At 40.2% G+C, this 25236-nt stretch overlaps 3 protein-coding genes across 4 annotated transcripts in view; 1 reads left to right on the top strand and 2 right to left on the bottom strand.

Annotated features, from left to right (window-relative positions):
- Positions 1–2314, bottom strand: part of OSBP2 (oxysterol binding protein 2) — a 106348-nt gene extending 104034 nt beyond the window's left edge. Inside the window, exon 1 of the mRNA XM_053454230.1 lies at positions 1878–2314. Within this exon, the coding sequence (XP_053310205.1) occupies positions 1878–2314 (437 nt within the window). The remainder of the gene's footprint in view (positions 1–1877) is intronic.
- On the top strand, positions 2269–12192 carry DUSP18 (dual specificity phosphatase 18). 2 transcript variants are annotated; one of them, XM_053473582.1, is made up of 2 exons: positions 2269–2336; positions 11540–12192. In XM_053473582.1, the coding sequence occupies exon 2, from the start codon at positions 11575–11577 to the stop codon at positions 12148–12150; it is 576 nt and encodes a 191-aa protein (XP_053329557.1). In that variant the 5' UTR covers positions 2269–2336; positions 11540–11574; the 3' UTR covers positions 12151–12192. The 2 variants fall into 2 exon arrangements, with proteins under 2 accessions (XP_053329557.1, XP_053329549.1); XM_053473574.1 differs by lacking the exon at positions 2269–2336 and adding an exon at positions 2640–2731.
- Positions 12193–12477: 285 nt separating this feature from the next.
- On the bottom strand, positions 12478–20206 carry LOC128475074 (synergin gamma-like). The gene is made up of 6 exons (XM_053457546.1): positions 20055–20206; positions 19521–19571; positions 17685–17781; positions 15553–15713; positions 14680–14781; positions 12478–13006 (listed from the first exon to the last, which is right to left on the bottom strand). Exons 1-6 carry the CDS (start codon positions 20097–20099, stop codon positions 12860–12862), a joined length of 603 nt encoding a protein of 200 aa, XP_053313521.1. The 5' UTR covers positions 20100–20206; the 3' UTR covers positions 12478–12859.
- Positions 20207–25236: the final 5030 nt, after the last annotated feature.

The raw sequence follows: 25236 nt of genomic DNA, 5'->3' as shown, positions 1-25236 counted from the left end.
GTCAATAGTTTGCTCTCTAGGGTTCGAAAAGCTTGCCATGGGCACCAGCCCCAGATCTTTTTGGAACCGAGCAACACCCGTGAAGGTGACAAAATTAATCGACACAAAGCTAATGGCATTAATTACATCAAGTTGCCCTTAAGCAACAACCTTGCCCTCTTCTGGTGTTGGAACCTCGGCGTGTCAACAAGGAATCTAAGCACGTTTCCGGCAAGCAAATTGCTAACCTGCAGTAGCAACACGTGCAATGTTTGTTTCCTAGGAAAACAATGGCTGACATATTCACCCTAGATGTGACACACAGAGAGGCAGTGGGGTAAGGGAGAAATGTGTTGGGGGCGTCTGTGCATCAATAGGTATCTGCTAGTTAAGTAACCAGGGAGATAGGGCCACATAATTACCAACACTGCCACTCCAGAGGCAGAACGGGTCCTGGCTTGTGTGGCTACCAGCTAGATACGCACTGCTACATCTGTGCCATTGGCAGCCGCAGGCCTTAAAGTGCTAGGGTCAGTTAGTCACTCCTAGCAGGGCCCTGGATTGTAAGCTCACAAGACCGGTGGCTCTTCTACTTTGCCAGCATATCTTCAGTGTGTGTTAGTGTCTTTGTCAATTTTGTATATTGCACAATTTTAATGTTAATTTTTCACTCTCCCCTATTGTAATAGTTTCCCACAATCTGTCTATATACCGGTATCTATCTATCTATCTAGATATACTATATATATATATATATATATATAATATAATAAAAAAATATTATTTATCTAGTTTGGTTTTATTCAAAATATTAGAAAGTATTTGAAATATACATTTAGCCTGTTTTCAGGGTGTCCAGGTTCTTTAGGGTTAAGTTACAGTTCCTTGTATGAGAACAAACTTAACAAACAATTGTTTAACTTGCGTGATGAATGGCTGTTTTAACCTGACCGCTTGTGACATTATAAGTCGCACTCACGCTGGGATTTTGTATTGAGGTGTATTGATTCGGTTCGCTTGTCGTTTTACTTCTTACACTCTAGCTGTAACAGTAATGTTTTGTGCCAACTGTAATATAACAAATGGGTCATGTGACTGTTTGATTAATCAGAATTAATCTGAAAAAATACTGTGTGATTATTGCATGCCTAGCCTGCAGCAACTGTAGGGGGCACAGCATGCAGCACCGCCACTTTATATTGGATACAGTGTACAACTTTGAATTGCTTTGGTCCAAGTTACCATGAGAGAAATGCTACAGCCATTCACCTCTGTTACAGCAATAATTCTATATAATAAATTACCGGAACACCTCCGTGCCCACTATACCGCACATCCCAGTGCCCAGCACGCTCAGCCAGCTCCTCTGCCAACCCAGTAAGCCTCCCAACCCAGTAAGCCTCCCAACCCAGTACCCAGCTCGCCTGCCAACCCAGTGCCCAGCACACTCAGCCAGCTCATCTGCCAACCCAGTGCCCAGCACACTCAGCAAGCTCACCTGCCAACCCAGTACCCAGCTGACCTGCCATCCCAGTGTCCAGCACACTCAACCAGCTTGCCTGCCATCCCACTGCCCAGCACACCAGTCAGTCCTGTACCCAGCACACCAACCAGCCATGTATCCAGCACGCCAACCAGCCCTGTACCCAGTACACCTGCCAGCCCTGTACCCAGCACACCTTCAGCACCATGCCCAACATGCCAAGACATCGCAGTCCCCAGTACACCCAGCAGGCCATCTGCCACCTCAATGTCACTCAGTGCCCAGTACACCTGCACGCCCCAATGCCCAACATGCCTGCCACGTGAATGCCCATTACCACCAGTTACCCCACCTGCCATGCCAGTGACCCGCGCACACACAGCGGTACCCGGTGGACCCGCCAATTCACACTCACCTGTAGTAGGACAGCAGACCGTTACTCAGAACGAACCAGCGCCTCTGATATCCCTTAAGGTAGTTGGTCCATTTGAAAAGCCAGCCTTTGTAAGTGTCGGGGCCAGTGGCTGGGGTGCCCGGTGGGGCTGGCCCAGAGCCGCTCATCCCTATACCTCCGATAGACGGCGAACAATGCTGCGGGCAAAAAAGGCAAGGAACCCCCGAGAACAGCGACACCAGCCCTCTGGATCCTGAAGCGGCCACTCTCCCCATAGACCAGCTCCACGGGGGGCGGGACACACGGGGAAAGCCACACCCCCTCTCACTAGTGACACTGACAGCCAGGGCTTCAAAACAAACAGACGTCACGTGACCTAGACCAGCGTCGACGGTAAGGAGCGCGTGAACAAACCAGGGGGTATTACAGAGCTCCAAACACACAAGCCGTGTACACATATAGCTACCCTGCCTCCCTTACGTAAGCTATTGCTGTCGATTCAGCCAGATTCATTTAAATTAATTTGTCGCCGTTATAAAATTATTATAATTTATTTGACCAACCATTGGAGCTACGCTTTCCTCTGCGTACAGAGATCTATGATAAAATGTGTGTTTAGATCTCTAAACCCGGCGAGTCCAGCGGACGCCACGTGACGCCTTTGTGTACTGGCTTGTGCCAGTCGGAGGAGTGCCTGGTCGTCCTATTACAGGGGGTATAACCGGTGTCATTGAAAGGCATGTGGCAATGTTTATAAGTAACCCTGGAAACGGCTAAGGCTAGTTTCCGGTGTATAGGAAGGCAGGCGGGTGCGCTGCTTAACAAGTATATGGAGGGATGGAGAATATTTCGCGATGTGCTTCATAGCAACGCAGGTAGTGCTTGTACCGTGTGCCCATTTACACAGTGGATGCATTTATTCGGGGGCTTCTTGTAGGCCGGGGATACTTTAAGGTGAACGGGTACGTGCCGTTGGCTAATGCATAATTCAGCGGCGGTGTATTCACGTGGATAGGAATAAATGAGTTCACTGATTTAGGAGCACATTACGTTAAAAGCAGCCCCTTCGCCCCCTGTTTTTTCTTATTAGAAAGTAGTTCCATAAAAGTCATTTATGTTTTAGTTAACTAAAATACAATTGCCTAACTGTTACTTACTATCACCTTTTATTTTAAAAAAAGTACTTCGCACTGCACAATTTAAATGGGGTAGTTAACACATACATGATAAATATACATTAATGCAGATACAACAGGAGTTAAGGACCCTGCCATCTAGGCGTATGGTATTAATGTGGCTTTATGAGGGTCCCGCCCGTGATCTGTTTAACGTAATCTAAAATATAATGGTAACATTAGTTCTCGGTAGCCATTATTGCTTTCATTATCTACTATAATCAGCATAACCCGAAAAAAATGGAGGCGGAAATATATCATTCAGTGGTTTTGGGGGGTTTATTCACTAAAGCGAGAGTTCTGCTTTAGCTCCTCGTTGAGCTTCTGCTGCAGGAAGAGCTTTGCTGGCCCTGTATAATGAATGGTTAAATCTCGCTAATGCTTTCATTCGCTACCTTCAAGTATTAAATGTGGTGTTTAATAATATTTTATGTTACTCTGATGGTTTTGCATCTTTAACACTTTTTTTTTATAAATTTTTTATCGCTCGCCACGTATTCACAAGCATGAAACGTGCCTTTTACCCAGAGGTTTATAACAGGACCTTCGCCCCAGACGTCTAGACATTTTTAATGCTGCATAATTCACGCTAATAACAAATTAGAGCCCTGTCTTAAAGGGGAATCCCAATATGAAATATTCAACACTATTACACAATACACCTTATAAAGTAATACGGATAAAATAAAATATAGTGGAGCATCGCTTTGAGCTAGAATTCTTAAAAATGCTACCAAGCCTTTGGGTTTCAGACCAAACAGTTATCAAACGGTTTGGGGTTAAATAAGATTTTTACCCACGCTGCTAAAAAATGACTATATTTTAAAAATCTGACTCCATTTGATAAACAAAAACCACAACATAGATTTTTCTGCCAGATTCTGCCCCCTGGTGGCTGCTTATTGATAAGACAAGTCCCTGGCTGTTTCTCCTTCATAGCAAAAGTAGAATTTCTTTATGCCTGGTAAAAACTCTGCTTACCAGAATAGTCAAACCTTTATCATACGATAGGTGACTGTTTTCCTGCAATGACCCGTACTGCAACTCCATAAAGGTTAGATCACTTGGGTAATTTACTCATTCTCCCTTACACAGCCATGCTTACACTGTAATAAGAACCGGTTACACCGTATGATTACAGGATTCACCTCTTCCAAAGAGCCACTTTTAGTCCTGGTGTCTAGTTACCAGGCTTCGCAGAAATTAACACAATGAGGCTCAACATAAATTGTATGTTATATATATGTGTGTGTATATATATATATATATATATATATATATATATGTGTGTACAACTTTTATCAATTCTATACCTGTTATATCATATAAAAAAATCATAACTGAATATTATAGTTTAACTCCTATTGATGTGCATTTTTTTAATCGGATATTAGGAGTGGCTTCATCTTGTCATGTCATACACTAATTGTTACGTCCTGTAACTTCTGTCTTAAGCTGTTTATGACTGTAGCTTAAAATATTTGAGGGAATTTGAACATCTTCAGAAGAAACAGTTTTTTATGCCTAGGAAATAGAAATGATTACATAAAAAAAATATTACTGACAAAAGTAATAATATATTCTTTATGAAATAAAAACTGGGTTGTAAGTATCTCCGTTGTGCTAGCTATTTACTAGTAGAAAGTGTCTTAAAACGTCGACCTAAAGAAATATCCTGGTTTTCTCTTTATAGCAAAAAAGAAAAAAAAAACTTAACTGAGCAAAGATTAACAGTTCTATTCATGAATGGGTATCTTTCAAAAGGAGATGAAAGGCTTGGACAGAAGGACAGTCTAAAATTAGAGTGTTTTGAAGAGCCCTGCCGCCTAAATAGCGCTGGGCGACATGTAGTTGTGGGGATAGGGTTAGGGTTCACACAGAGGTCAGCAGTTAACCTCTGTGCCTAACCATTAGGTGTATGGTGGGGTCAAAAGTTCAGGCGGCTGCTTTGTAAAAAAAAAAAAAAATAGGTGAGGTTATATAACTAAGAAAGTTCTGGAGTTGCGCGCGCCGCTTAGTGGTTTGCCGCCTTTGCCTCGAGGACGCTTTTGCAGCGCCTCGAGGTGCCTCGCGCCGCGCTAAAGGCGCGAATTTGCCCTATAAATAGAAGTGTCTGAGGTGCTAGCGTTCATGCCACAAGGCGAACTGCTAAGCTGTTGGTACTTACCTTTCGAGGCTGGTATTCTCGGCTGTGCAGGAGAGCCGCGGGCGAAGATGGAACTGCTGCTTGAGAAGATCCGGGAGAAAGCCCTGTCCGAAGGGGGTGAAGCCTGGTTGAAGAGTTGCCTCGGTGTCCATGCTGACGAAGAAATGAATCATGGCTGGTTGGGGAGTGAGCAGGAGGTCGTCGCGGAGGCGGAGTTGGAAGAAGTAACAATTTCGGCTGCAAGGGACGAGTCATCGCGGGAGCTACATTCAGTATCGCGGGATTTTGCCGGAGCATCGCGGGATTTTGCCGGAGCATCGCGAGATTTGGACGGGTCCTCAAGTGAGCTGCCTGAGTCTGCCAGGAGGTCTAGCAGACGAAGAAATGTTAAATCTCCGGTCGGCGAGGAGCGGGGAAGCCGGGGTAAGAAACCGGTGGCCTGCAAGAAAAGGCCCCTACCTCGCTCTCCAGCCGTTAGAGGGGTAGGGGTGAAGAAACAGTTGCTGCTGCGGAGCAGTGAAGAGGAGCAGGAGAGACTTCAGGACCGGTATGGGCATCAGGAGAGGGCAGCAACCGGTTCTGGTCTGCAGCAGGAGGACTTGGCAGAGGTTGAGCAGGACAGAGGCAGAGCTGGGTCTAGCAGGGGTGAGTATGCAAATGAAAATTTGTGTAAATTGAATAATTTGGTGGGTTCTTTAGTGGGGTGTTTAAAGGAGTTACAAGGGGCCAGCCCAGCTCAGGCTTGGGATAAGTCTGCTAATGTACAAAGAAAGAATGTGGTTAATGAAGCCTGCATGAAAGAGGCTTTACCTTGTGAAACTTCAGCACTAGGTTTTCATTTAAGTAATGCTATGAAAGAGAAGATATGGGGTAATGATTATATTGACATTTTATCTTTGTTGCCTGCCTCTAAGGAATTTTTGATAAAGCATGATAAAGAAGAGGATAGACGTAGGCCTGTAGCTAGGTCTTTTAATAATTGGTTGCAGGCTTTCTGCATCTATGCAAGCGTATATTGTGAGAGGCATAGTGAAAAAAGTGCTGGTTTGTTTCAACATTTAGAGTCGGTGTTGGAGGCGTATAAGAATTTTGGTGGGTTAGCATGGTTTAATTATGATGAGGTGTTTCGTCAGAAATTGTCTGTGCACAAAAATCTAGAATGGGGGATGAAGGACGTGGGTACATGGATAAGTACGATGCTGCCTCAGAGAAGTACATCAGTGGTGCGGTCTCAGAATTCTGCAGGTCAGCCGCGTGCTAAAGGGGTATGTTGGGCATTTAATGATACACAATGCAAGTGGCCCAATTCGTGTAAATTTAGACATGAATGTTCAATTTGTGCGGGTAGCCACCCGGCGGTGCGTTGTTTTCGTAGGAACCAGTCAAAGGAGGTTCAAAAAAGCGGAGACGCCGGTGAGGTGGCAAAGAATGCTCCCCTTTTTAGAGCAATACCCAAGCAGACGGAAGGCTGAGTTGTTGTTTTCGGGCTTTTCAGAGGGTTTTAGAGTTCCAGTTTTTTCAGGAGAAGAGTGTATTTTTGTCAGAAACCTGAAAACTGTGGAGGAAAATTTGGAGGTGGCTAGAGTGAAGATTCAGAAGGAATTAAGTCTGGGTAGATTTGAGGGTCCATTTTCAAAGCCACCGTTCGTTAATTTTAGGTTATCACCGTTAGGTTTGGTACCTAAGAAAGAGGCAGGTGCATTCAGATTAATACACCATTTGTCTTACCCTAAAGGCAGTTCACTTAATGATGAAGTTAAGCAGTTTGAGTTTCCAGTGCATTACACTTCATTTGAGGATGCGTTGAAGTGGGTTAAGTTGCTGGGTAAGGGTGCACTTTTGGCAAAAGTGGATATAGAGGCAGCTTTTAGGCTCTTACCTATTCACCCAGATTGTTTCTGTTCATTAGGTTTTCATTTTGAAGGAAAGTTTTATTTTGATAAATGTTTGCCCATGGGTTGTGCAATTTCGTGTTATTATTTTGAGGCTTTTTCAACTTTTTTAGAATGGGTAGTGGTTCAGGTTTCGGGTTCGGTTCAGGTTATTCATTATCTTGACGATTTTTTATTCTTAGGAAAAGCGGATAGTTTAGATTGTTTAAGGTTGCTTAATTCGTTCATGGGGGTGTCGGAATATTTTGACGTTCCCTTGGCAGCGGATAAAACAGTTTATCCAACAACTAGATTGCAATTTCTGGGTATAGAGATTGATACCGAGGAAATGATTTTTAGGCTGCCGGAGGAGAAAATTAGGAAGTTAAAAGATAAGATTCGTTTGGTATTGTGTTTACGGAAGGTTACGGTTAATTGTTTTCAATCGTTGTTAGGTTTATTGAATTTTGCGTCAAGGGTGATACCGATGGGGAGGGTTTTTTCAAGGCTTATAGGTAAGGGTATTTCGGGTAAGAAGGAGCTTTATCACAGGGTTAGAGTGTCTAAGCAAATTAAAGAGGATTTGCTGGTTTGGAGTCTGTTTTTGGATAAGTTCAATGGTGCGGCAGTTTGGCAGGAGGATTTTGTTTCTAATGATCAATTGGAGTTTTTTACGGATGCGGCAGGGGCCACAGGTTTTGGGATTTATTGGCAAGGACGATGGGCGGTTGACAGATGGCCGGTGCAGTGGATAAAGGCTGGCTGGACAAGAAATATGGTTTTGCTTGAGTTATTCCCTGTATTGGTTGCGCTGAAATGTTGGGGTAGTTTATGGGTGAATAAGAGGTTGTTGTTGAATTGTGATAATATGGGAGTGGTATGGGTTATTAACACGTTGAGAGCGAAATCGTTGCCGGTTATAAGCATTTTAAGGCGTTTGGTTTATTTATGTTTAATACATAATATATGGTTGAAAGCTAAGCATATAGCTGGTAAGAAGAATGTGTTGGCTGATGCACTTTCACGTTTTGATTTTAAGAGCTTCAGGAGGTTGGCGCCGCATGCAGAGGAGGAGGGAGTGATTGTTCCGAAAAGTGTTTGGGAAATAACTTCTCCCAGATAAGTGCTTTACTTTCTCAATCTTTGTCTAGAGGGACATGGAGTGCTTACACAAAGGCTTGGAAGTTTTGGTGTGATTTTGTAAAAATTAAAGATATGGATGAATTTGATGAAGGGCAGGATTTAGCTTTGGATTTTGTATTAATGATGATTAATAACGGTTATTCTAGAGCTGTTATTGATAGGTATTTACTGGGCATTTCTTTTTTCTTTAAGTTGGCGGGGAAGCGTGCGGGTTTTAAGGAATTCTTGATAAAGCAAGTTTTAAAAGGGTATAAGAAGGTTGTTAAGGGGGTGGATAACAGGAAACCGATTTCTTTCGAGATCTTGGGTAAGTTGGTGAATGTCTTAAGTGAAGTTTGTTGGGATGATTTTGAAAGGCGTCTGTTCAGGACGGCTTTTATTTTAGCTTTTTTTGGAGCATTTCGTATAAGTGAGTTGGTGGCGGCGAATAAGACGGGTGGTTCGGGTTTGAAAAAGGTAGACATTATATGTGGGGAGCATTTGAAAATATTTTTGCGATCCTCTAAAACGGATAGGTCAGGTAAAGGTTGTTGGATAGTATTATACAGGATGGAATCGCAACTGTGTCCAGTGTTAAATGCGGAATTGTTTAATGCCATTAGGCCAGCAGGGGAAGGTAATTGGTTGGTTCACAGTTCAGGTACACCGCTGACAATTTTCCAATTTAGAAGCGTGCTTAGAAAGTCGCTGGTGCAGCTTGGGTTGGGTAATGATGACTATCCGTCGCACTCTTTTCGGATTGGGGCAGCGACAGAAGCCGCTATGTTGGGTTTGGACAAATCGGTTATAAAGAGAATAGGTAGATGGGAGTCAAATAGGTTTTTAAGTTATATTAGACCTAATTTATTGTAAGGTGTTGATGGTTTTTTCTTTCAGGTGAGCGCCCATTTATAGTATGGATTGTGGGGCACTCCTTCATTTATTGGGCCCAGAACAGAGCGTCTCAAAGGAGCTACGGTGAAAATCTGGGTTTTGATAGCAAGTTTGTTAAATTGTATTGGTTAGGTATTAGAGGTTTAAATATTTGCCAGTTAGAATCTATTGTTTTAGATTATGTAAATATGTTACCAATGCCAAATGTTATTATTATTCACTGTGGGGGAAATGATTTGGGGAAGACAAAATCAATTGAGTTGTTATTATTGTTTAAAGGGTTAATTCTGAATCTCAGACGTTATTTTAAGGATGCTATGTTGGTGTGGTCCGAAATGATTCCTAGGTTAATTTGGACCTCCAGACCTGAACTGAAGGCGCTCGAAAGAGTGAGAAGAAAATTGAATAGATCGATGGAGAAGTTTATGTTAATGGAAGGCTTAATTAGCTTTCGGCATATTGAGTTAGAAGGCAGTTGTGCTGGTTTATTTCGTAAGGATGGTGTGCACCTATCAGATATAGGTTGCGATATTTTTAATGTGAATTTGCAAAACATGGTGGAACAGGCCGTGTCTTTTATGGGTTAGGGCCGCAAATGTGGTTATACATTTGCGGCTGGTGGATGGACTGGTGAAATGTGTCAGCCTTCTGGCTTTTAGGGGCGGATGGCTTGGTATTTATATTTATTTGGTTTATTTATTTGGAGGTGAGACTCTGGGTTTGGGCCAAGAGTCTTTTAAAGTATGTTAAGTTGTTAAGCTAAATAAAAGTACACGGCCTGTTTATTCCACATTGATAGTGTGTGTCTTTATTTCAATTAAATTTGAAAGGTTACATTGTTTATACATTATCCCTTACAACTACATGAAGAGCCCTGCCGCCTAAATAGCGCTGGGCGACATGTAGTTGTGGGGATAGGGTTAGGGTTCACACAGAGGTCAGCAGTTAACCTCTGTGCCTAACCATTAGGTGTATGGTGGGGTCAAAAGTTCAGGCGGCTGCTTTGTAAAAAAAAAAAAAAATAGGTGAGGTTATATAACTAAGAAAGTTCTGGAGTTGCGCGCGCCGCTTAGTGGTTTGCCGCCTTTGCCTCGAGGACGCTTTTGCAGCGCCTCGAGGTGCCTCGCGCCGCGCTAAAGGCGCGAATTTGCCCTATAAATAGAAGTGTCTGAGGTGCTAGCGTTCATGCCACAAGGCGAACTGCTAAGCTGTTGGTACTTACCTTTCGAGGCTGGTATTCTCGGCTGTGCAGGAGAGCCGCGGGCGAAGATGGAACTGCTGCTTGAGAAGATCCCGCCCACCCTCCCAAAAAAAAAAAAAAAATTTTTATTTTTTATTTTGTCGTGTGCTTTTGTTGGGTTAAAGTCGTCCCTTATAGGGATGGACTGGTGAAATGTGTCAGCCTTCTGGCTTTTAGGGGCGGATGGCTTGGTATTTATATTTATTTGGTTTATTTATTTGGAGGTGAGACTCTGGGTTTGGGCCAAGAGTCTTTTAAAGTATGTTAAGTTGTTAAGCTAAATAAAAGTACACGGCCTGTTTATTCCACATTGATAGTGTGTGTCTTTATTTCAATTAAATTTGAAAGGTTACATTGTTTATACATTATCCCTTACAACTACAAGATGAAACATAAGAACGTATTTCAACATTGAAAGGGTATAGCTAAGTGGAATAGCCTTCCAAGGAACTTAACCTTAAGGCCATCATGAGCATAAGTAACAGAAGTTAAAAAATAAAGTGTCCAAAATGAGGTGTTTAAATTTCCCTAATAACATTGCTTCTTTACAACACAACCTTTTATTTTTATTATTATTATTTTGTATTATTTTATATAACGCCATCAGTTTCCGCAGCGATGCACAAAGGGTGGACAGGACATTACAATTAGTGTATAACATAACAAGATGACACATAGAAACAACGCCTTCCAATATCCGATTCAAAAAAAGCACATCAATAGGAGTTAAACTATAAAGTGAAAAGAAGTATAATAGTGTAATACTATATAAAATAAATCTATGCACCCAATGTCAATACACTTACATAAAGTCTCATATGAATGGATTCTTCAAGGTGACCAAAGCTTCTTCATATACGGGACGGCTTCAAAATGCTCAGTAGAAACCCATAATAGTGAAATATGTAATAAAACAGATGTGAAGAAGCCATGGCCATTAGGGAGAGGCCAAGTGTATTCACTCTCCGTGCATAGGTTTATTTTGTATTGTATTTCACTGTTGTATTTATTTTTTTACCCTTCTGGTTTACACCCCGGTGATTTCTATATTCTGAGACAAAGCCACGGACCAAGGAAAGCATTTACAAAATGGGCAGCTGTTGTCTTAGCTATAAAAAGCAAGGTGGAAGTAACGGTTCTGAAAGATTGTTCTCTTTTATAATGATGTACTGTATTATAGCCATTCGTTCATGACATTAGTGGGGGCAATTTGTCAATTTGCCCTTTCTTTGTAGTTTCATTCCAGACTGCCAGAATTCCCCTCCTAACAATGACCAAGCAAGCAAAAGCAGGATCCGATCCTACTTGGAAAAGCAAAGCACCGTCACTTTGTGGACTCGCACAGATAACAGACGGCCTGTACCTCAGCAATGCAGTTGCAGCCATCAACAGGGTCCTTCTTACTAGATATCGCATCACGTGTATCATCAGTGTCTCTCTGGAATACACCAGCCATGTCTATACCGACTTGGAGTATCTCCATTTTCCAATCGCAGACACTCCTGATAGTTACTTGTTTAAGCATTTTGAAGCCATAACAGACAAGATCAAAAATGTGGAACTCAATGGAGGTCGTACATTGATTCACTGTGTAGCAGGCATTAGTAGGTCTCCGGCGCTCTGCCTTGGCTATCTTATGAAACACAAAGGCTTAACCCTGCTGGCAGCACACTCTTATCTGAAATCACTCAGACCGATCATTCGCCCCAATAATGGCTTTTGGAAACAGCTGATCGCCTATGAGATGGACTTATTTGGGGTAAACACTGTACACATGATTAACTCCCCGATGGGACTTATTCCAACCATATATGAAAAGGAGGTGAAGAACATGGTCCCATTTTAAATACAGTTTGTGTAATGTCTGAAAATAAAAGTATAAGAACTATTTTTATATTTGCATACCTTGTATGGGGTAACTACCCTCTCCTGATGGAAAAACATGCTTGAACCTCAGAGAAATGTGCCCTTACCAGCTAGCTTGTTTCTTAAACACACCTTCAGAAAGAGCAGTCCTTGACTTAAATGGTTACAATGTTTGAAAAAATTAAAAACAATGGTAGCGCAGGTAATGAGACATGACTTGGGGTTGGCAAGTTCATGTACTTAAGACAACTAGAATCTATACTGTTAAACAAGGCAGGAGAACCTGTGTATATATTTGCTGGAACACTTTTTTTTCTGTGACATCATGTATCACACAGATATATATTTATTCTCTATTTGCAAGTGAGGTCAAATTGGGAAATGCTACACAGACAGATCTGTGGTGTTGATTAAAGTGCCATCCGGACGCCATGCAATAAATAAATCATGAATATTGTTATTTAGAAAGCCTCGTTCAAGACAAATGTTTCACAAACAGAAAAAAAGCTATTTACAGGTCATTGCAGTGTATGGTGCACATCCTGGAACATGCGTAAAAAAGCCAGGTCCATGGAGAATTACAAAATGTTATCAGATGCGCATATAAGAAGCGCAGATCAGCGCAAAAAGCAGCAAATATTCAGAGGTTCTTGGTGGGGTTGATTTTCTTGGTTTACAGCATTTTCTTCTTAAGAAGGTGCATAGAGACAACAGTTTTTGTGACACGACAGAACTGGGAGGTTGGAATCAATGCAATTTAACCAGAAGTTGGCACAGCTTGGGTGGTACAGATGTCCTCCGTGCATCAGCATGTTGTCCACAGACTCCCCACCAAGCTGTATGAATGATGGAAATGATATAAAAACCATGAGTGTCAAATCCTGCCCCACATGCACCGTGTTTTCAGCTGGTTTAGTGAAGTCTTAAACTTTTCAGTATATGTTTATACCCTAAAAATCAGACCTCATGTGTTTATATAAAATATTTAACTGACGTGGGAGCTAAAACATATACACATGGGAAATAAGCAGCTGTCGCTGTACCGTGTCCAAGCTATCATTATAATAAGACAGAAAATTATACTATATTAACCCCTTAAGGACAATGGGCGGTCCCTAAACCCATTGAAAACAGTGCATTTTGAGCCTGTACATGTACGGGCTTTGTCATTAAGGGGTTAAGTGATGTTCTTAATACTAAAAAAGTACCCTGTAAATACAAACAAAATGCCATAAACAAAAATGCTACCAAATACCCAGGTGATTCTTCATCACTCCCATACTAAAGCTTCCGGTTCTGTTTGGCATTCACAGAAACGTACAATTAGTGGTAGTAGTCTCTGCAGGGAATGGGTAACATGTTTTGAGCACCCACAACGCTCCCTGTCCTTCCACACAACTCTGTCCATGTACTGCGCCATGTGATGAAACCACCATATTTGTTTCCACTTACCGCCTACTTAGTTGAAGGCTTTGGGAATGTGAGGCTAGTATACCTTATCTGTACACTTCTATAGAATTTCAGTAACACAACATACAGATTAATAGGAAATAATTAACATAGTGGGATAAACACAGAGAAATTTATTTCCTTTTTTAATCAGCTGGAGTAGAATGCTGCGTCTACTTACAGGGCGCATTATCGAACTGTCGGAGAACGTAATTACCCAGTCACCTACTATAACAATAATACATTTCATTATTGCACGTATAGGTGACATGCAAATTATAGAATGGCATGTGTGCGTCAAAAGAAAAGAGAAACGGCCTTTGTCATTCAAACCTAGTTGAAAAATGTAGGTAGATGTACACGAGCCTCTTGGATGTCTGAAGTTAAACTACTATATATCATCATTAAAAAAATAATTGGTAAAGATGAGGCCTATATTGGCTGAGGTATTAATACTTAAGGATTGCAAGCTTTTGAGACTATATAGGTCTCTTCTTCAGGAATATTGTACCAGAATATATTATAGGCATATAAGGAAGAAGAAGACCACCTAGATAGTCTTGAAAACTTGCAATCCTTAATACCTCAGCCAATCAAGGTATCATCTTTACCAAATTTGCTTTCTCTCTTCCTATGGCTAACATAGTACTCCATACCTATAGAAATTACCCTATATAATATATATATATATATATATATATATATATATATATATATATATATATTTATATAAATATATATATATATATACATATATATATTTATATATATATATATATATATATATATATACACATATATATATATATATACACATATATATATATATATATATATATATATATATATATATACACACACATATATATATATATATATATATATATATACACACACACACATATATATATATATATATAAATGTATAATATATATGTATAATATATACATATAATGTATAATATATATATTATACATATATATATATTATACATACATACATGAAGATCAGTTCTTGTGTTGGTCAATACATGGCTGCACAGTCTGCTGAGTAACTCACCGGCTCTTCTTCCAGTAGACAAACCCCACAGCACCTTTTCAGGCAGCAGACTGGGTCAGAGCTGGTCCCCTTCACTTTATAGTCCAGAGACGAAGGGGGTGGCTGAAAAGGTTCATGAAGTAAACGCCACATATTACAGGTTATCTTTAGTCAACATGAAAAACTAAAAAGCATATATACTGATAATTCCATTTGTGTCACTAACAAAATTACGACGTGAATGTTTTCCATTTTCCCTCCCCATGTATTTATATTATTTGCTTATTGTTTTAAAAATTGTACCAGTTATCTTTTAGATCTTCCTGGTGTACACGCATTATCATCTCTTCTGACCTAGGCTCTCAGGCTACTTTTCCCATCAGTTGTGATAATTTACAATCTCACCTGCATATGGATTATTATTTTGCAAATGTTTTGGTTGACTCTCCCAGATTATAGTGTCATATCTAGTGTGGTCCATCTCCAGTGTCATCTAATAATAATATCTGCTTCCTGAACAATCCAAGTATCTTTACTGGACAATTTACTGTTAATTTACTTGGACCTCCCAGCTACAACCTGGCATGTGAAATGCATTGTAGTCATTATCTGTTCCCTTGTGTTTAGAGATCACATGTACAGTATATAAATCACTGAAGTTTTATGACATTATGACATCTATCATGTATTACAAGTGGGAAGAGTCAAGCTGGCTCTTTACAAAAAAACTATTTAAAAGCTTCCAGATGAGCGAACACATTGTACCTCTGGCTGTCACAGTCTGATTGTTGGAAATATTGACAATGGCAACTACAACGTTTTGGCCTGGTCAGTTTTATGAATTCAGACTTATCATGTCTGGCCTGTATGTAAAGTGGATTCAGCACAGCTTACCAGCATCTGTAGTACACATGGACACAAAGACAGAAAAGCCTGCAAGTTATTCCAGGATAATTCAATATCTCTGAGGGCGAGCTGCAGGCTGTCATAATCAAGGTGTAGAGTTTTCATGCCTCCTTCAATTCTCTTCGAGATTCTGTACACTTCCAATACCTCTGCAACACACAGAAGGCCAAACATTCATAATTGTAAAGTGAGATCAGTAATCAGCTATTTTAAGTAGAACAGAAAACGAGAGAGTTGTGGGTGATTACAATTCGACGTTCTTCATCTGTTTGGTCATTACTTCTCTATTTACATTATACAAAATGTAATGAAAAAAAAAACATTATTTCTTATTTCTAATTTATACCTCCTAAATGACCTACTTTAGGACACAGGTCCTTCAGACGCACTTCCCCCTGATGCCAATCTTTTGTAGGATCTCAGAATGTTTGATTGTATCACAGTCCTAAAATACTTGATTGTACCGTCTCAGACATTGTCTTGTTTTCTATTACCTCATTGTTATTTGTCTAGCTATCTATCACTAACCCATCTGTGACTCTCTGCTTGTCACTACTGTATCTACCTAGCAAACTGATCTACAGCATAGTTTCACCCCAGGTAGTATACCATCAGCATTTGAGCTAGGTGGTCAGTGGCATGGTTTCTGAGAGGGGCGTTTCCATTCCCCACCATGTACCTATATTTATTATTTTTAGCAAAATATGTATTTTAATATATTTTTATTAATAGGAGAGGAGGAGGCGTTAGTAAGGAGGAGGAGAGGTGTTAGTAAGGTGGTGGGTGAGGAAGATAAATCTGGCAGCAGCACTTATGGTGAATTGTAGGGTTACAATAGTTAAGGTGGGAGATAATGAGGGCATGGACAAGAGCCTTAGTGGCATCTTGTGTTAGGAAGGGACAAATGCAAGCAATGTTTTTAAGATGAGAAGGCAGATTCTTAAGACGCACTGGACGTGGGGGTGAATGAGAGGCCAAAGTCAAGGGTAACACCAAGGCAGTGAGCGTGTGGGGATGATGAGATGATTGCATCATTGACATTGAGAGAAACTGATGACGTAATGTTAGCATTGGAGGGAGGGAAGATAAGATTTTGGAGAGATTGAGTTTTAGGAATCCTGCAGACATCCAGTGAGAGACGAAGGCAAGGCAGTTACATGGTAAGAGGGAGAAAAATCAAGAGAGGATAGGTATATATGGATGTCATCATCTTACCGGTGTCATTGAAAGCCAAAGGTTCTTAGTAACTTTAGCGAGGGAGGTCTCACTAGAATGTCGAGAATGGAATCTAGATTGAAGGGTCAAGTAAAAAGTTTGAGTCAAGAAACTTAGTCAGTTGATAGTATAAAAATGGTTCAAGAAGCATGGAGGTGAGAGGAAGTAGAGAGATGGGACCGTAGTTGATTGTTGATGTACAGTTTTTGGTTTGGGTTTGGGAAACATGAATGCACATTAGAGTGATCAGATTATTCATAATTTGATTGTTAAATTATGTTTTGCATGAAATATCTAATTCTGATTATATTATACAAATGATTCTCTATTATTAGTCTCCAAGACATATTTTCTATAACATAAAGCAATTTCTGGTTGTTACCCACGGGGGCACCAGTGGGATAAGCCACCCACTGGGGACGGGGGGGCCGCTCTGCTAATCCACCATTGGGGACACCCTTGGTTCACTGTCCCACGCAGTGCAAGAGATCCTTCGGCAGCTGTATCTTCCAACAGGTCCTCTTCCTCTCCTCAAGTTCCTGCGAACTATAGATGGCTGCGAGCGGACGACCTGTATAGAATTATGTCACTCTTTTCGAATTTTGACATCAAAACTGAATTTGGCGTCTGTTTTCATTCCTAGCCCTATATAATCCCCAGTAACCCACCACACCTGGCCTTCTGATGGTCATGCCTGTGCCTGTCATAGTGTTTCCTATCCTCGTGCATTATCGGTTACTGATCATGTGTATTTTTGAGTGCGTCGAATGGTTATTGGATGTACAGGCTCGGACTGGCCATGTGGAAGTGTTGGAATACAGCAGGTGGCCGCTGGCCCTAAACTATCAGGGCCAATTTAAACCCCAGCCTGCTTTTATAATAGCGCCACCTGTGTTTGCATTTACCTGAGATGTAATCGGTTCCTCGGGAAGAAAGCAGCACTTCACTACACACTGAGGGGTGGCTGATACTGCACAGTATGTCATTAGTTTTCTGAATTACCTGCAAATAAATTAGAGAAAACATTGAAGTAGCTTAAACCCGGTCTGTCACTTTTCCCGACACCTACATTTTCATTACAGATAAAACTATGTATTAAAAGCACACCTTACGCATATGGAATGGGAGCCACCATCTTTTCTGTTCTCAGGGCTAACTTGAAATTCTTCCATACTAAAGAAACCCCTCAACTTTTGAATGGACTCCAGTCAAGAAGGAGTTGGGGACAAAAATTTGCCCAGGTCAATAAACAATCTTCGTGAAGCCTGCTAGATGATTGCTTTTCTCACAAGTGGTCTCTTGTATCCAGCAGAGGGCTTCACAACAATGTATTGAGTGGCTCCACAAACAGTAAGTAAGAGGTGCTATCTGGCACTGACCCAGAGGGTATTTGCCCAAGGTGCCCAATTGCCAGTCCAGTCCTGACACATGGGCAGCATACACAGAAGCAACCAGGAATGAAGGAAAGGAGAAGGACTCCTTTAAAACAGGCATTGATTTGGATGAGATAAATGGGAAGGCTTCTTCTTTACACCTTTAAAGTCGAGACGCATCTTAGGTTGGATATTATGCACAGAAAATATTAGCCAAATATTTTTGTTTTAATCAGGCAAAATTTTCTATAGGGTGAAGTAACTATTCTAAGGCCTTATGCATTTTATTGGGAGATTCCTGCACGGAATTAAAACAAAGAACCTAGTAGGCCGCGAGGCTACAGAATAAATTGTTATCCATTTCTATGTTTTCCTCAGGTCAGTGAAGCAAATTATGGTAAGTTCTTTATTTTTGTTTGAAGAATGAATTTACAATGTACTTTAGTAAGCATTGTTTTTAAGAACACTGCCTGGGACACCAGGGTATCTCTTTTTTTTTTCCAAACTGTTTATTCAAGAAGAAGAAGACACGTTGTAGAAGCGAACATTGTCATACAACATGGTACAAAAATACGTTAGTACAGATATACCAAAAAAAAATACAGATGTATCTAAAGAGAAACACATGTTTGAGATTATACATTCGCGGTGGATCTCTATGCACACAAATTTAACAGACCGGGGACAGAATAAAGATATGGACAGCGATAGCCATATGGAACAACAACCGCGCTATTACATGAAACTGTCACGATAATATGAGCGTCAACTTCTCGCCATTTTTTGTATTTTCTGACAAAACACAGAAACAGAACCCAATAAAAAAATAAAAATAAAATAAAAACATAAAAATAAAAAGAAAAACAAATTGTGACCGAGATAAAGGTAATTCGAGGACATATATCATCCGGCTCTAAGATGTCTCCTCCTTAGCACCTTAAATATATGAATAACGGAAAGACGTCTATCGGTAAGTATCTTATTGAGAGCAAGGAACAGAGGGAGTATCATGGTTGAAATATAGGGAGTCTCAAGTAGATAATAACACCAGGGTATCTCTTGAACATATGTTTATGTTATCGTCAATGTTCATCTTATTGATAATTTTATATTCCGCTTTTTGTAGAACCTGCTGGGGCTCTATAAAAAATAATTTAATGAATTGGCTCAGTCAGGACTCCTGTCCAAACTTTCCATACATTTCACCTTGTAGAAGGTGCTTGTCTAATGTGCCAACAAATACTAAGGGAGTGACAAAGTGAAACACCCTGCTTTGGTATTTTTATAGGAAAACAATTTGAAAAATGACATCTCTGCTCCTTTAAAAATGGGTCAAGCTAAAATCTAGCTTCCAGGACATGTCATTACCTTGTGAATATTTGACAGGCACTTCTGGAGATGCAAAATATATGGGTCCACCTTAAAAGAAAAAAAAAAAAACAGCGTGAAATCAAATGACACAATGCACACACAGAGTGATCAGAATCTTCTTTTTTTTAAAGAGATAATCTATATAAAGTAAAAAGAAAAAAATTACAGAATTAAAATATTTTTTATGGATTTTCCCACAGCCACCATGTAAAAGAGGGTATGGATCAACTCTAAATACAAATACACCCACTGCATCCCTAGCTGTGACAGTCCACAGTGCTTTGCCTATATCCAGGGGGGGCGGGAAACTACAGTATACCCTCTGGCATTTTAATGGTAAACATAGAATTTGACAGCAGATCTTGTCTTAGATTCAGGATAGTCCTGAGCCTATCGCAATTCCCTCATTGTATTAGCATGTACCACTTCTGCTGGGAGGCTGCTCCACTTATCTGCCACCCTCTCAGTAAAGTAAAACTTCCTTACATGACACCTCTTAACGTGTTAAAATCCAGGTGCAAATGCTCTTACCTGGGAACATTCGGTAGCAAGCTCTCTGTTGTCCTGGTCTTGCATTTGACACCCGAGCAGATACCAGAAGAGACCCAAAAACCCAACAGGACAGGTATTTCTTGTGACATCAACACTAAAGCCAGCAGGAAACTGTGTACGGAGAAGGTGGGGCTGGCCGGCCACATGGAGACGCTCACCTGTAGAGGAATCCCTAGGTGGGGGCAGGTTCTCTGGCAGGGAGGGGTAAGTACACAACAGGAGTGACACGTTAGCACAGGGAGGGGTGGTAATAGCCTCGCAGTACCGCCCATAGACTGCTACAACAGGGAAAAGAACAATACAATACAATCTGATGTTTACATAAGATAATATGTCTTATAAGCATGACAAGAGAATGTTGCATGATCAGAGCAGCATGTAATATAATGCCCTGCAGCATTGTAACCGCATTGTAACCGCATTGTAACAGGTGTCAAGAAGCACCAAGTCTGCAGAGCCAGCCAGGCAGGTGCATCCCAGAATAAAAACTACGGCGCCTCGATTTACAGCCTTAAAAAATCAAATCCATTTACTAGCGTGATATGCCCCAGGGTTATGATCTCTGTAGACTCAGTTTGTTAAAACAAAAAGAACCAGGGCATTCAATTTTAGGTCATCACAGTAAGAAGTCTAGTTGTTGTGGTATGAATTAAAAAGCCATTATTTTGGCTTTATTTTACCCTTATACCTAGCATTCAATATGTACTAGACAACAATTCCTAGCATGCTCAGTCATTTTTAAAGTACACTTTCTCATTTTTGACATTTTGCAATAAAATACTGAATATGACTGATGCCTTACAAACTCCCTAGTACCTTCTTCAAGAATAACTTCTTGAAGAAGTTGGGGAAAACCAGGGCTTTGGGAATCCCAACAGTAAGGAGGCCTCAGTGAAAGCAGGTAAGTATAGGTACTGAGTGGAGAATGTGCAGTTTTTCTGAAGTAATACTGCAGTTTTTTGGACATGAAAAAACTGCAATACTGCACTTTTACTGCAGTAGTACTGCACATTTACTGCAGTTTTACTGCATTTGTACTTCACTGTACTGCAGTTTTACTGCACATTTACTGCGCTTTTTTTTTTATATTGCAAACCTACAGTTGTACTTCAATATACTGCAGCTTTATTGCATTTGTACTTCCGTACAAAAATAACTGCAGTAAAACTGCAGTACAGTGAAGTACAAATGCAGTAAAACTGCAGTAAATGTGCAGTAATACTGCAGTAAAAGTGCAGTATTGCAGTTTTTTCATGTCCAAAAAATAGCAGTATTACTTCAGAAAAACTGCAGTAATTTTTTCGTAAGGGTAAGGTTCGGGCTCCAACGTAGGACAGGGGACACAACAGGTAATGCAGGAAACCAAGGATTAAGGTAAGTCAGGATAGCAGGGTTGGTACACGTCGGTCTCTTGTATGGCTGGAAGAGTGATTGAGTGGATGTGAGTGTGTTAATGTATAGTGCTAGAGTGTCAGTGTTTTGTGTACGTATATGTGTGTATTGGTTATCAGAAGGTGGGGCCCAGAGAACCACTTGGCTTTACTTGCCCCACAGGCCATAAGGTGCTAGACCCCTGTCTGTGGGTGGCTGTATCAAGTCTTAAGAAGGGATCCCCATAAATACATCACTGTCCCCAAGTTGAGAAACTGCCAGAAGGTCTTGACACTTTCTTCCATAAAGCTTATTTCTGTAAGAAATGCTGATCTGCCCCAGAACTGAATCCATTATGCAAAAACATGATATTGTTTAATCACCCTGTAACTCTGTATTGTGTAAATTGCATTGTTTGTGTGTATATTGTATTGAGTAAGGTCACTATCCTGATATTGTGGCTAGAAAAAGTAAGATGCATTTTCTATGTTTAGCCCATCTAAGGCATGCTGGAAAATTCCATATTAAGAGCAGAAGAGTCACAACAACAGCTGATCCCCCGTTTCAGAGGGGAAAAGAATATTATTGTCCACAAAGGGTCGTTTCAAGAACACTGTGTAGTTATCTTTTTACAGAAGCACGAGGCGTTTTAATATACACAGTACATTATTCCTACCTAAGCAAAACTGCTATAATCACTAAGAATGATTTCTTTATAAATATGCAACTTGTTCTTTAGGGGGTTGTTATTTTGTATTTACAAAGTTTACAATTTCTTGAAGGGATTGGTGCTAACTCTACTGTGCTGGACACATCTTAACTTAAGTTGTGTAATGCATGGTCTTTTATGTGTGCGCATTCACCAAAAGACATCCAACAAATCATTTCATGTACAATCTCTTAATTTATTCTTTTTCTTTTAAATATACAATGTGACAAAAGACTGACATATATATTTTTTTCTGTACAAAAAAGTCCCTTTTTCATTGTTGGAAGAAACTGCTTTTGATATAAGCAACAAAGTTCCAAATGATCATATTAGATAAACAACGTATCAGCTCGGTTCACATAAGGTCTTGCAGTTTTCATTTTTTAGGTAGCGTTTTAGTTTTGTGCTTTTGTGAGAAAAGTTTTTTTTAACCCTGAAAGCTCATAAAACTGTATTTATTACTTAATATCATAACCTATAGCTCAGCTATAGTGATTACTATCATCTAAAAACGAGTAACTCTCCATCTGTTGAACTACAAATCCCATGAGCCTCTTGCTAGCTATATTACCCTCTGCCCCTATATTGCCATATGCCTCATAGATAGAGGCATTTGCTGGGCAGCCGCAGGCTCACTGCCCAATCTGCCCTTTACCTTACCCATGTAACTGCTAGAACATGGAATGATGTTTTCTAATTTGTAAGAATTCAAGTAATGTCATGAGAATAAAAAGAAAATGAGTTTTAATCTATGCCCAACATGTCTTCTGGAGCAGCAGATTATGATACAGATAGAAACCATATCATTGATTTGTACGGATCATTCAATACCTTCAGCATTAAAAGGTGCGTTATGAAAAAATACTGATCATTGTCCTAAATCAGCTCTGTATTTTTTCTGATAGCAGCATTTGTGCTTTGTGAATGAATTACCTACTATTGAGCAGCCTTACATACACAAGTGTAAATATAATTCAATAACAAAGGTTTCAAATGGAATATAACCTCTCGCTCTTCCAGGCTTCCATGACCCCAAACAGGAATTTTCTATTTCAGACATTGATTGGGCTGTCTGCGGCGAGTCTGAGATGTCCAGAATTCTGGGCCAGTTTGTGGTATAATTTCAACACCCCTGCTCTACTACTATATTCAGAAAGGTCCCCATGCTGCTCTCTCCCACCACTTGGCCCCACTGGCATTTAAACACAACAGTTTGGGTAAATGTTATCATATAAAGTCCATTTTAAGCAGCATGAATTAAATAGGCAAATCCATTACATGTGACGATTAAATGTAATTAAGACAACTAATACGGCTTAGATGACCAATTATTCCATAACATGGGAATCAAGTATGGCTGCCATATCAGTCATTTTTTTCCCCCATATGTTGCAGCTCACCCTGCTATAAAATGCTTCCCTTATATATATGAAGCATGTATAAAGTTTATTAATTCTGTTCTATACTGCAGGACAGGGAATAAGATTATGTGTGTACTGGAAAAAAAGCTCCCGATTGGCAATTGTAGAAGTGAATGACCAATCACTACAACAATTTCAAATTCAACACATAAGCATCAGCCTGATGGAATTACTCAGCATGGCCTGACTTACACTGGAACATTTCACACCAAATGAAACAGATGATCATGACATATAGTTAAATGCATTTTTTTCCACCATTAATAACATTTTCTATACTAAATATTTACTCGAGACAAGAAACTGGGGGTGAAATCTAAATTATTAATGGTTAGTTTAAGTAATAATGGAGAGGTGTCTACATTTCAGCAGATCATTGATTATGTGATAGCAACTTCTAGGGTATATTGTTGATGATTAGCATATTTGCATGCCTGGGAACTCTCCGGGTTTGACCTGGAGTCTCTGGATGAAGCATAACTTCCCCAGGTCTCCAAGTAACTCTCCTATTTTTTTTGAAGCAGGGGAGTGACCATTACCAGCCCTATTATCCCACTCACAAACCATTTAATGTTTTCTCAGGCTAGCCCAGCCCTTGTCTGTGGTAGCCCCACTCATCTGCTGCTAGCCATGCATTTTAGTGGCTAGGCCCGTCCTTGTGCGTGTCTACTCTTGCCCAATGTAAAGCTAGTCCCTCAGAGGAGGAAGCGCTCCAGGTAATCTACCATACGATGTTTGCATGTTTGCACACAACACTACACTACTTTTTGTCGCTGTGAAATTAAAAAAAACATATATGGGGATAGAGTTTTTGGGGTTTTTTTTACTGCTCTGTTGGGTCCAATTTCCACTTCAGAGGTGACTCAGATCTGCAGCTTGAACAGTCTACTCCTAAAGTTTGTGCAAATCAGTGGACGTATTCTTCAGCTACTGGAGTAATGCAGAAAGCGTACTTGCAACACATACTGATTAGCACTGAAGTATATTTAAGTGTATGAAGTATATGCATTTAGCAAGGAAACAGGGCTGGAGTTGACCTTTACCCCTGCAGCTGACAATATACGTTCAACAGAACTTATCGGGTACTGGCTGCTGATGGATCAGAATGAAGGCCACTCTAGGTTTAAACCCTGAAACCTTGTGCTGTGCTATTAAAGGACTAGTATTGAGAATTACTCTACCACCGAACATCAATCAGAATTTTGTTTCAGATTTTCTTTTTAACTTGTATATCCTACACACAATCCAGTTTAACTAACTAGCTTTATAATAGAACATTTCTCATAGGGCCTTCTTGACATGTTGGGTCTTTCTTGAAAGTGTTACATGAGAAATGCATTGTTTCCCGCATGTCAACAAATTCCCTTTTGATATTTTACCAGTGGGTGAAATTATTTTTGGCTATATTTCCATGTATTCTAGAATAACTTGCAAAAAAAATATTGCAAAAACACCAAACAGCAAAGAAATCAAGTTGCCCCTGAAAAACCAGAGTGAACAACAAAAAAAGTTAGAAGTCTATTATATCGTTTCTTGAAAGAAACATTAATAGTTTCAGATGCCTTCCTGACAACAGTTCCTTCCAAGAGATTCACTTTGTGAGATGTTCAGATCCATTTGATGTGTTTGTTTTTAATGTTATTGAGTCAAAACAGCAGTT

This window comes from Spea bombifrons, chromosome 1 (assembly GCF_027358695.1).
Source record: "Spea bombifrons isolate aSpeBom1 chromosome 1, aSpeBom1.2.pri, whole genome shotgun sequence".
NCBI classification, from domain to species: domain Eukaryota; kingdom Metazoa; phylum Chordata; class Amphibia; order Anura; family Pelobatidae; genus Spea; species Spea bombifrons.
Note: the sequence above shows the minus strand (reverse complement) of the source record. Positions and strands in the feature narration are given on the sequence as shown.